The following is a 13,467-nucleotide window of genomic DNA, read 5'->3' on the forward strand; positions in this document are numbered from 1 at the left end:
GAGGGAATTCAGAATTTAACAGGACTCCCTGGTCTGTCCAGCCTGGGTCATGACAAAAGGGTAAGGATCAACAGCAGCACACAATCTGTATTTTAGAAGATGTCAGGAGGCACTCAGTAGTACTGTTTCTAAGTGTAAATAAATGGGCTTAGTATTATAAACATCAGCAAAGAATGAGAAATAAACTGAAGGGCATACAGAAGTATAAAGCAAAAAAACTCAGAAGAAAAGTGCTTTAGAAACTAAGAAATGAAAACAAAACCACCTTCTGAAGACTTAAAGCAGAAATATGAAAGGGCTGCAGTCCAGAGAACAGAGATCAGGGTTTGATGGCTTTCTTCCACTAGAACTCATCTCAGTGAAATGCAAATACCACCTATCTGGAACCTTACTCATTCTGTTCATTAATACTTATGTCAATTACTCCCAATAAATTAATTTTTCATAATCCACTTTCACTCATATGAAGCCTTTTAGATTACATAAGCCTCTTAAGTCAAAAGGGCACCTCTTCAAAATGAAATGGTTTTCAATGCAGATGTGTTGTTTACTAGTTGAAGCTGCACAATCCCAGGAGATTTGAGAAGTGAAAGAGCAGAAAATGGATCAGAACATGAACTTCAATCTCTTTGTGACTGTACTTTGATTTATTAAATTGCAACTGATCGGGTGGGTCCTTGAGTTGATGAAGTATGATGAGGGCTTAGCCTGTGACTGAAACAAATGTCCTGAATAATGTTCGAGATAGAAACATAATTTCAAATTTCAAATCAATGTTAGAACCACCTAAAATATCTCACACTCTCCCTTCCCACCACTGAAGTTTAAGAAAATTTCTCAGGGTGTAACAGTGAAACCACAAGAGAAAGAATTAAAGAGTAAACTAAAAATACTACTCAAAATACAGTAATTCATTCTAACAACATTTTAAAAAAGATAAAACAAAATATACACATGCAAGAAACTGCACCTAAAATCTATACTAGAGGAAAATCCATGGTTATTACCAATCCATGATCTGCCTATCATCAGGCTTTTGCATCTCAATATTACAGCTGTCCCTTGCCTTGATACCAAAAGTGCAATCCAACTGATAGAAAGTTAGGAGTAATGGGAAGACTCCAATTGTTAGTATCTTTACAAGAATCCTTAGTGAAATGCAGTACTATAGAAATTGTGAATACTGCCTAAATGCACCAAAATAAAGTTCAAAGCTAATAGTGATTCCAGTAACTAGCATATTATACTGAAGACATGGGAGTTTTGAAATGTTGGTCTCCTGTTTGTATCCTGTGATTTACTTCCTTACATTTATTTAGATGGTGTGTATACTAACTCCAAAGTGCTAAGATTTAGTGCAATCAAAATCAGCATTAAGTTGTGAATAACAGATCTCTCAATTAGCCTATGAGTTGTATTAAGAAACTATAGTAGCTGCAGGTTTACTTTAATTACCAAGTCCCTACTTACATAAGGTACACTTACAACAGTGGAAAACTTCAGATTAAAAAATATAAGTATATGCAAGAATTACATACTGTACAGAGGTCTTTATACTGTAACTTCTGAAACTTGGTGTCTGTGTTTCCTGCACACAGCTCCACATATCCAAGGACTACTTGAAACACAGTGTTGTGAATGGCTTGAGTGAAGTGCATATGTAACTGGTCCATTGCTGTCTAAAAGAAAAGGAATGAATGTGTCAAAGAGAAACAAGTTGAGATCAGTGCTGTTTTTCCCACTGGAAACACCTCCAACTAAGATAAAAATATTTCCTTTGCAATTAACGAAACTAAAACAACAACTACAAAGTCCTCAATTCATCCGCTTGCCAAACTCAGTTCTTCCTTGAAGAATATAAAGTAGGATTAAGTGTTACAGAAAGGCATGCACATCATATCGATAAATTTCGTAAGAAAACCCTCTTTGCAGTAAAAAAAAAAATTACATTTAACAAAGCTTACTTTTTCCAGAAAAACAAACTTCAGTAGATGTAGTAAACACTAATGACTATATAACATATGTTTTACTATAATCACGCCTGAGTTTGAGGTCAGGCTGTTTCCCTAGTTATCCCATTGATCCTTTGTTAATAGACTGGTACATAACATTAGTCCATTTCAGAAACTGAATTTTCTCATTGTTTCAAGATATGCTAATAATCAGTATATACGGTACATAAGAATTGATAAAAAAAATTATTTGATTTGCCAGAATGAAGTTATCAGATCTTGCAGATTTGAAAGTGTTCTGTTTCGCTACTTGCTATTTGACATTCTTTGCTACTGACAAGAGCTGAGAACTCAATCGTCCCCATAAGAAATGAACAAGCAATTCTGCTTCAATCCTATCACAAATAACCTATCTTCTGCAGCTAGTCCTAACTTAAATTAGTCAAAGAAAACAGAATGACAAATGAAATCATGAAAAGTACTGAAGACACTGAAGGTTCCTGTCATTCTGTTTAATGAGAAGGGGTCAAAATGGGAGATATTTCAAACAAAAAGTCTGCCTTTCTCAACATACCATGCACTAGACTTCAGAGCAGTGAATGCATTAGATCTACTTTTGTCCAGTAAATAAATAAATCGCATACAATTGCACACAATGCACTAACAAAGGAAAAGTTTAATCGAGCTTCTCCCCTGATTTTAAGTTGCAGTCTTCAGGCAGTCCAATAATTCTGCACATTGTCAAAGTATGGGAAGAGAAATCCGTTTCTATCTTATTGCAGAGCTACACTCTTACCACAGTCAAGCCATGGAAAAAAAAAAACAAAACCACTTTGCTAGAAAGGTTCTAATTAGAAAGAAACAAAAACCAAGCAAAAATTTAAAAACAAACTCAAAAAACACATTCTAATGTCTGCCACACTTCTGAATACTGGGAAACAACATTAAAAAACCCAAGCATAATAAAGAATGAATAGGGTTCCTGTCCTGTCTTCATCAGGGGACAGGCACTTTGATAGGATCTTTAGCACCTAAAGCTTTCTGGAGGAATCTCTTCTCTAAGCAAAACATTGCTACACTGGCACCACCATGTTTAGCCTCACTACCGTATGAAAACGGATCACATCGTCAGAGGCAGTACTGTTGTTGTTGTTATTATTATGACCAATCAAAACTTTCATGTACTGTAAGGGGATAAAGTCCCTGTAGTGCACATAAAAAAACATGCTAGGGAAAACTGAGTTATTCCTGCCTGAGGCAAAGTTCAGCATATAAAGCTGGGTGAAGAAGAAGGAAGGGGAGGACCTTCAGAGTGATGGTGTTTGTCTTCCCAAGTAACTGTTACACATGATGGAGCCCTGCCTTCCTGGAGATGGCTGAACCCCTGCCTGCCGATGGGAAGTAGTGAATGAATTCCTTGTTTTGCTTGTGTGCGCAGCTTTTGCTTTACCTATTAAACTGCCTTTATCTCAACCCACGAGTTTTCTCACTTTTACTCTGCCGATTCTCTTCCCCATCCCAACCAGGGGGAGTGAGTAAGCAGCTGCATGCTGCTTATTTGCTGGCTAGAGTTAAACCATGACAATTAGGAAAATAAACTTCCATCACAGTACTCAAAGCTTCACACTGTTACACTACTGTTCTTTGTGACTTACTCAGAAGATGAGTACGAACCTGTGTTTTTCCAAGCAGCCTGTAAGCCTGCTGAACTTTTGTATAATGACTGATATCAAAGTTCTTACATATTTTGGAGAGCGCTACATCCAATTGTTCCTATATAAATGAAGGAAAAAAATGTTAAACGCTAAATAAAAACAGGCCAAGTAATACATTAATTAAACAACAGCAAGTGAAGAAAAGATGTTTATTTAAATAATCTGATAATTATGCTTGTAAAATAGCCAAGACTGTACATTAGCAGACTATTCTGAGGTGCTCAAATGTTACTTCTTGCAGTCTAAAGTACTTCAGTCTGAAGTTTCTGTCAGCCAAACAGTTCTACCATTTCCAAGAACAAGCACAGTAAAAAGTACACTACTTTGCTGAAATCAAATTCAAAGTGATATTTACTTTGAGAAGGTCTAGTACCCCAATATGGGAGAGCTGGGATTTCTAACTTTACTCTGACTCCTAAGAAAAACCCAGATCTGGGGGAAAAAAAAGAAAATGCTCCACAGGTGTTTCAGCCCAACCAATTCAATTATATACTTCTTAACCCTCTGACTGCCATCTATTAAACAGAACTAACACTATCTGACTGAAAAGTTCATTGTGAAGTCATTTATGAAGTACTATACGAGCACAATGATCATTACCATAGGAGAGGAAAAAAAAAAAACCACACACACACATACACACACAATTATTAGTTCTGCCATCAGAGCTGTGTCTGAGCATACTGAACAGCTTTGCAGTAAATTAAGTTCATCTATTACGTGCACTGAATGAAAAAAAAAAACCTAAAATAGGATCATATACTTAATGACTAACTAATAAAGCTTCCAAGAATTTGACTGTGTAGCTTAATAACACAATTCTCACTTAGACACTGTAATATATTCAGAGATACACAGCTTAACTGTAGTTATTTTCAATCAACAATGCAAGAAAAGAAAACACGAATCAATAACATATGATAATATAGACAGCTAGCAGATATTTTCACTCCTTGCTAGTCACTAAAGCCATTTCAATTTTTATTATTTAAGGATCTTGCGATGTAGTCTTGCTCTTGCAAAGAGAATCCACAGGAGATGGTTGTTTAGTCCCTATGTACTTTTACTTACTCCACTGGAAAATTTTCATTAAATACTTCATTAGCCACAAAATATTTATAGATTTTAATCCCAGAGATTTGGTGGGTGGGTTTTGTTGCTGTTGGGGGGGAGGGAGGAGTGGGGGATGTATTTTGTCAGTATTTTTAAGCAGATCAATATTTTCTTTAAGCACAAAAAAAGGAGAGTAGGATACAATCAAAAACTGCATTTTTTTTCCTAAGCGAAGTGGTAAAAGGAGAAGTAACCTAAAGATTCAGAACTTCTTTAAAAGTTTACTCAGCATTTTGAATTTCAGCCTTATATTGATTTTAAAAAAAAATTTCTTCTCTTATTTCACACAGAACAGCTGTACAAAGAGAGAAACAGGGATATCAAGCTGCTCATGAACAGAGCTCTTAAACACAAAGTACATTAAACTTTTCAGCCACGTTTTTCAATGGTTCCTTCCACTATAGCCACCTTGCATTTTATTTGTAATATAGTATAAAAGTAAGATCAATGTTAAAACCTAAATTACAAGGAAAAAAAAAAGAAAAAAAAAGGAATGGACATAAGCAGAGGCACTCAACTATTGAGAAGACTCATTACTGAAATATTAATTAGCAGAATATGATTCTATATTAATTAGAGCATGTATTCCACAGGAACACTCTGTGAACTGCAGGATGACTTACATTTCTCCAATATGCATAGACATAATTCCAGTAGAAAATAAGATAACTTTCACAGGAGTAAGATAAGATATTTCTATAAATTCACAAGTAATAAATAAAAATCTTGAATATGATTATTTAGCTAGCTGTGAATTGCTTTCACCAACGAACATGGCACATTTTACCAGATTTTAGTATGAGCAGAATTAGCTCTGCAAAGCTGTTACTGGAAGAAGTAAAGATGCATGTCTCATTTTAAGCAACATCAAAGTTTCCTCACAAGTAATAAGTGGAAAGTAAATGAAAGCAATAGGAATGCAAACTGAGTGATCTTAAAAAACCAAACAAACAAACAGAGACGAGTTTAATGACTAGCCTATGTGAGAGTGAACCAGCCATGCTCTGAATAGAGCACATATCAGTGAAAAAGAACAAAAAAAAAGCTTTGCAAGAAAGTGAAAGTACAAAGACATAAATGAAGGAAATTTAACAAAGTTCTAATTGTACAGGGAATTGCATAACGAGGTACGATCATACATGCACTAAAGAGCACATGAACAGATGCGTAGAGAGCTGCTGGGCTAGCTAATTCAGCTTACTGATATGCATTACATGTACAGGCATTACATGTACTACACATACATTATACATATCTACATTACTTGACTTCTTACAAAAACTTGCCAAATTCCAGCTCAAAATTACCTAGTAAAGGAGTTAAAAGAACTCCTATTGTTCATGAACTTTTTTTTGCCACCAATTTCCAGCAAGACACTTACCATTTTATATTCATTTGCTTTTGCAATACTATCCATCAATTTAAACTGACCTTAGTCACATCTTTCCCAGCTATTCAAGTCTTACTTCCTATGGCTTAGCACTGGCCCTATCCAGCAGTTTCCAGTTTGCTGACCTCTTAAAATTTCCACTGAAACTGTGATCTTTTGTGTAGCTTATCCAAACCTATTGGCATGCTGCTAATTTACTTTTCACAACTATTTAGGAATCGTCTTAAGAATTCACAGCAGTTCAAGGACTGAAAACCACCATACATCATCTTCATACAGGGAGCATACCTTTGCTCCAGTACTTCAAATCTTATGTGCCTATTTTATTTGACTGCTTTACCACTTAAAGTGGGCACAACTAGTGAGCTGGGCTCATAAGTTCGATAACATACTATAGAGCATTTAGGTTGATTGCAGCACAAAAGTCTACATGAATAGCAATGACTATAGCATTCCAAAGACAGTATTTGAAAGAAATGTGGATGTTCTGTAATTGCTAATAACATTGTATTAGGAAGCTCTAGTACCTAGAGGTTAAATACTAACATTTACTAAACATCAATGTATTAATTCTTACCTCTATTTGTTCCAAGGTGTCTTGCAGCTTTGAATTCAACTCACTATTAATAAAGAAAAACGTTTAAAATAAAACTACTGTTCATATTACCATTTCACACCAAGTTTCTCATTTCCAAAAAACAGATTTGTCTGCTACTGAGCCACAATGTAGTAATTTATCATAAATTATTAACCTGCTGTTACTGTGTCAGACTAGCATCACCGCACTACTGTTATTACTGAAAGGCACTTAACTGCAGGCATTTGCAGTATTCCTAACACTTCAAATTAAAATATCTGTTGCAGCAGCACATTATCCTAGGTTTATAATGCAACAGTGTTAAGAGGGCCCAGACAAGACCCCATCCTGCTAGGATTTAGCCAAGCATTCAAAGACATTCCCGACCCCCAAGGAACTCATGCTCCAAATGTTTTGATTTGGCAGTGTGGTCTACAGCAGAACATACCCAGAAAGGTCAGGGCTGTCAAGTCTTTGCAAACTATGGTATAGTAACTTCTATTTGTTGCTCAGGAACCCCTTACATAAACACTATAGGAAAAAAAGAACTTAAGCTTACACAACTCTCAGAAAATCTTTTTAAGACCATCATTTCACTTTGCTGAGCTATATTTGGTATAGAAAGATTAACAAAAATAGCTACCATAAGAGAAACTATTTAGGACAAAGAAAGGCACAACTGCTCCTTTCCAACAATCAGCTTTAAAAATTTCAGAACACCAGCCAGAAAAATAAGACACAAAATATGACCACTATCTTTTTGTTTGGAAGGGTTGAAGCAACCAAGAAATAGGCAGGATATTCTCTTCAAGCATGGAAAGCAGTTTTCATGGGATAATCACCATAACTGATTTTAGACAACTTCCTTCCATGCTCTGAATCTTTTCCTAAGGGAAAAGATCATGTTAACTATCAAAAGATAGATTCTAGCTTCCCTACCCAGTTCTCTCCACTTAAATGATATGCCCATCACCCCTCTTTTTTCGGTTCTATTAGATAACCTGTACACAACACCCTCCAAAGAGAGGTTTAAATAGAAAAAACTGCATCAGAAAGAGCTGGCATTAAACACTAAATAGAGCAGCCAGTATTTCTTTGTTGTTCCTCCACATGCAACAAGCCTTCAAACAGAAAAGCCTCCATAACAATTTCATGTTACTACATCTCCTGCTGGAGTTTATGAGCATTTCCTGTTACTCCAGTTCTTTTAGCTAGCAAGAAGACATTAGAACAAGACTAAAAACCTTGCTCTGTGCACAGAATCACTCCTTTCCATCTTTAGAACTAGGTACAGCATAGACTATCATCCCCTGTGTATAAACACATAGTTGGCTTACATGTTGAAATTAACTGGTCTAAAATATAGAAGCTGCTGACATTAGCAAAAAATGATGCAACGCACAGGTAGTCTCTGCACAGACTGAACAAATTAAGCAATTGTACTGCTTTAAGTTCTATGAAAATTCACAAAGCCCCTAATGGTAGCAGGTAACATATAAACATAAGACTATGATTCCTTTCAAACCAATGTCATGAACATGCTGCTGCTAATCTAGCATTTCTTTACCTTTTCTAATTAAATTAAAAATACACATGGATTTTTCACCTCAGCCAGGCAACTGGCTCACACACATGAAGAATTTGCAATGTAGGGTTGAAAAACTTCCTGGGTTGCAGAAACCATTTCTTGATTATTGCAGGCGATCACATTTGACTAATTTCATCTGTACACCAGCATAGATCCACATGAAAACTAGTTCCTTGTTTCCACTATTCTTAATGCCAGGCAAGCCTCAGCTTGCAATCACCGGGTGACACAGGAGGCTTGGGCAGCTCTGGGACCTGAGCCCTCATGTCACAATTCCCAGCAAATGCCCCAGGATCTGGGCCATTCCAGAACAGTGTACGTTTCTCTTCTTCTGGAAGAGCAGGATGGGGACAAATTAAAAAGACCTTGTTCCACAGGAAATGCAATCAAGGTATAACTGCCACGTTTCTTACCCCTACCATTTAGTGCAACTCCTGTGACAGCATTGTCTTCCCCTTCATGCGAGGGCTCAAGCACCAATTTTAAATACACACATTCATAGTTTATTTATTCAACCAAGCTATGATATATGGATGTGTTTGCAAGAATACAGCCTACATTTATGCTGACTAATTCAGGAAAAGAAGGTGCAATCACAAAATTTCATAAGAAAAGTAACTTTGATCAAGTATTGCAGTGAAAATGTAGAAACGCAGTGTCCAGCTAAATCTGTATATATTTTCTAAGCCAGAATTATAAAGGTAGTGCTTGGACATAATGGCTACATGACTATTATGAAAGCCCATTTACCATAATTGAGAATTTAATTCAAGGCATTCATTTCATTAATAAAAAACATATTAGGAGTCTTTTTTTTGCATCCCCATCCATACAAATCTAAATTAGAGCATTTTTAGAAGGCACATTACTGCAATATAACAGAAGTAACATTTCGACCCAAATGCAATAGACAGAGTCATCCCATTATCTGACACTAAATTTTCCCTCAGGTTTTTCAAGAGAGTGTACTCACATCAGAACTGATCAACAAGCAGAACGCAAAAGACTTTGATTTCTATTTTTAAACAAAAATGAATCACATAATGCAAGCATTCCCTAGGAAGAAGACAATGGTGAACAAAAATAATAGACATCCATCCTATTATTTCAAAGGATGAGCAGCCACTCTTAAAACCAAAGAAGTCTTAGCAGAGAAGCTGACGTGCTTGCCTCTTCAGATTATGTATATGCCAAAATAAAAAAATTATATGCTTCATAGAAAGGTTTAAATCCTCTGCTGTTTAAGAGCTACACCTAATTCCTACCACCATCTAGCAAGAAAAATGTGAAGAATGATTGTACAAAAGGAAGGCACTGATTTTGTCATGTGGACAGTGGACAATCAAAGGGATACTGTGAAAATTTCATGGTAAGATAGAGAGGTGATGACTCATATAAGAACGCTCTAAGTGCTAGCATGTGTCTGTTTTCTTGACTAGCTGTTTTTTCTGCAGTCCTTAACAGAAATACAAAAGATCTATTTATTCATTCAGCCCAATCCCCTGCTAGTGAGGCATTATTCCATACAATACATATTCTCTCAGACTTCAGCAAGTAAAACTGTGCACCGAGACTGAAATGTTCGCACTAGGACTGGGATCTGCAGCTAAAATGTCCTTCTGCACCCACAATGCAAACAAACAAGCTCAAAAAACTCTCTTGGAATAAAGAAGCTGTGCTGATTTTTTCTGTCATTATCCTTTCTTTCAAGAATCTGTCTGCTTGGATGGAAGGATATCCTTTTGAGTGCAACAACAAAGTAAATCCTCACAGCTATTTGTCACATATCTTGTCAGTATGCTATCAGATTTAAAACAGTATGACTTTTGCAGTTAAATATTCCAAATGGCAAAAACATGAACTGTTAGTTTAAGTTCCAAATTTTGCTATACTGGACATAGTGTAGTGGAGATAAACTTTGAAGCTGCAATAAAAGCTTGAAGTGATTCAACATTAAACAGAAACTTTCATATCATTTACACAAAAGAGAATTTACATCAAAGAAACTGTGTAATTTAACCTAAACCTTGAAAGAGCAAGGTTTTCCGGATGAACACTGTAAGACTCTAAGAAATCAAGCTGCCTTTTCAAGCTGAATAAATGTTGCCGATTTCTCCAGACGAAAAAAATGCAGGAGATAAGATTAATGGTTGGAGCCACAGAGCATCTGAAAGAGCAATAAATACTAAGGACAGCATACTGAACAGTATAGATGGGACACAGGTATGGAAGACTGCAAGACCCATCTCTACAGAAGGTAGAGTCAAGCACAGCAATAGTTGTTCCAGAGTCATCTTGCTTCTAAACAACTGAATTGTCCAGGACTGAGGGAAATCACAGTCATTTTTCCTCATTCAAATAAATATAGTTTTCATTTACCACTACATAAGGAAGGGATTCAAAATTTTAATATATGTAGGCAAATGTTGGCTGTACAGTCAATTTATATACACACACAAGTTTTACGGAACTAAAAAGAAAGCAAAAAAGCAGGCCTGAAATGTGACTTCAAAATACAGAGGGGCTTATTTCCAGGTACAACTTCTAACTTCAGACATTTTTTGGTGCATCTTCAGATCCTGAAACAACTATACCTCAAAAGCAAATCCTAAACTGAAATTGAGGATTATAGGTAATTACTCTGAAGTTGCAACAAAGCATACATTTAGAGCACAGCGGGAGGCAAAGCATGTGTTTTCATAGATTTTGACCCTTCTAAGTCAGAGACCATTCTGACAGGAGATCAAACAATGTCAGAGTTTTACCCACAAATTTAAAAGTCTAATTAAAAATAATAGAAAATCTAATGATCTTAGTGGATGAAACACCAAAATTCACTTCATTTTACTCCTTTATTGTCATATCTATTATGACTTTGAACTTAATGTTTACCCAATTCTTTTTTTTTTTTTTTCCTTTCTAAAAAGCAATGGAAACATCAAGTGTTTCTAAGCTAGGAAATGCAGATATTTGAATTAGTTCCACTTCTGAAAGCAGTTTCTCCATGACAGCTCTGCACTTGCCAATTTCATTACCAAGAAATCAGGGTAGGTTATCCTCCACAAGCTGTCTTGCTGTAGGTAAATTAATTCCAGAATATAAACTCGCTTATTAAAAAATTAGCTCAGGTATCTCTAGGCTGCAGGTTGTAGCACAGTTATAATGCAATCTTAGTTGAAACTTTACCTGCCAACATATTACAACAGTTGCAAAACAATGACATAGTTCAAACATAGATTATGTAGGGAGGGGGAAACTACTGAGCATGCTTATGCTTTTATAAATGCCTCAATTTCTAAGCAGAAAATTAAATTTCAATCAAAGCTGCTTTAGAGAATGAGAATTAATGATCTCTGTTTTATACCATTTACAAGTAAAATCATACAGAAGCTGAAATCTGCACAGTGTCACCCTACCTTATACAACTGTAGTGTTTGAAAGTGCTGGCAGCTTTCTGGCATTCCAAGCACAGCTGAATAGCTCCTGGATAGTCCTCTTCCTTAGGATAAAATACAATGGAAAGCTAAGTTGGCTTTTGAAGCAATCACTGCAACACCCAGTTTTTGCTTGCATGCTTACATATAAACATTAAGAACAAAATATTTTGCCTCTTACATCTATACAGTAAAGTTAAAGGAAATGAGTGAGGGTCTATTGCAGAACTTAACGTGCAAGCAGTTTAGAATTAGAAACAGACAACATTAGCAACATCTGAAAACACTATGTATTACATTACCTTATGCAAATGACTTGGGTTTTTTTCCTTATGAATTCATATAAAACATGTCAGAAAGTTTTTATTACAAAACAACTAATATCTTCCCAGTTAACTTTCAAACCTCTGTTAATACAGTATGATCTATTCATGAGCAAGGAAAGAGGTAAGTTCAGGTACTGGCAGGCTGTTACCATAGTTTACAAAACCTAAAAAGAGACAAGGGAGACACTCCAACATTATGCCCAAATAAATACTATTTAATGTGATACATTCTATAGCTAATTAGAAATTTAAATTAAAGAAAACTGGCTCATACAAAGCCCCAGGACAATAAGAACATACTTTAGGAAAAAAATACGGAAATATTGTCCTAATTTATAGGAAGAATATCAAATAGGTAGACAGATCCATCAGGAAGTATATGAAGATGCCAGGACAAAACGAAAACAAAAACATACACACAAAAATGTAAAACCCCAGGATTTTGCCAACAGAACATGGGCAGTGCCTTGGGTATAACTACTATTTTTTTATTCTATTAGATATGTGGCCAGAAAGGCTCTTGGAGGACGGAAAACCCTCTTTAATAGCTAAGAGCTTCCCTTTTCCGTCCTAATTACATCCGTTACATTATGTGCTTCAGAGAGCTCAAATGCAAACCTGTTAGTGGAATTTCAAAGTCATTGATTGAAGAGTAAAAACGCAAGGGCAATTTATATTCGGCTATTATCATAAAGGAGTTTCTGAAATGAAATTGGTTTTAACAGCAGCATTCTAATGCAGATCAAGTTTAGCTAAAAAAACCAAAAAACCCACATATATTATCAGTTAGATGAAAACAGAACAGTACATTGGTCTATAATGATTGCTGCATTTACAGCTCTTTGCACCTTTCTCCATTGGAAACCTGGTACTTGCTCCATTAAGTTTAACAGAGCTCAAACCAGAAAGCCTGCTTGCATAACATACATTACTAATATATTCCACATGCAGCTCACCCCTGTAAGTTATTATAGCTTCATGTCTGGTCTTTTTTAATTGGGAACCCTATCTAAATATTCCTCTGTGTATGGCCACTAATAGCTCTCACGCATATTCCAAGCAACTAACTTCTTCTTGGAGTAAAGACAATAAATTGGCCAATAACTGGGATACCTTATGGGGAGCAGACATGGACTGCAGCTCTAAAACTGCACTTAGCCAGGAAGGGCAGTTCTGGCCCTTAACATTTAAAAATCACTGGCAAATTATGATAATCAGACATTAGGGTCTGTGTGTGAACGCAACACCCACACCTCTGTCTCAAGACAACTCCTGCCACTAGACAGTGAAGAGCTGATCTCCTGTGCAAAAAAAATACAGCACAGAAATTAAAAGCTAATCATTTGTCCTGGTTTCAGCTGGGACAGAATTA

The 13,467-nt window shown here is 36.0% G+C and overlaps 1 protein-coding gene across 9 annotated transcripts in view; it reads right to left on the reverse strand.

The window, feature by feature from the left end:
• CCDC132 (coiled-coil domain containing 132) overlaps positions 1-13,467 on the reverse strand; it is a 99,810-nt gene that overhangs the window by 63,465 nt on the left and 22,878 nt on the right. For all 9 annotated transcript variants that reach the window (XR_774548.1, XR_774551.1, XM_010570302.1 and 6 more), the window contains exons 9-12: positions 11,752-11,834; positions 6,748-6,790; positions 3,627-3,725; positions 1,539-1,679 (exon numbers count right to left, since the gene is read on the reverse strand). Coding sequence is in view for 7 of the 9 variants with exons in the window: in XM_010570302.1 (XP_010568604.1) it covers positions 1,539-1,679; positions 3,627-3,725; positions 6,748-6,790; positions 11,752-11,834 (366 nt within the window). In the remaining 2 variants the exon portion in view is untranslated. The remainder of the gene's footprint in view (positions 1-1,538; positions 1,680-3,626; positions 3,726-6,747; positions 6,791-11,751; positions 11,835-13,467) is intronic.

The sequence above is a fragment of the Haliaeetus leucocephalus genome, unplaced genomic scaffold (genome assembly GCF_000737465.1).
Source record: "Haliaeetus leucocephalus isolate CR32 unplaced genomic scaffold, Haliaeetus_leucocephalus-4.0 Scaffold0, whole genome shotgun sequence".
Taxonomy (NCBI): Eukaryota; Metazoa; Chordata; class Aves; order Accipitriformes; family Accipitridae; genus Haliaeetus; species Haliaeetus leucocephalus.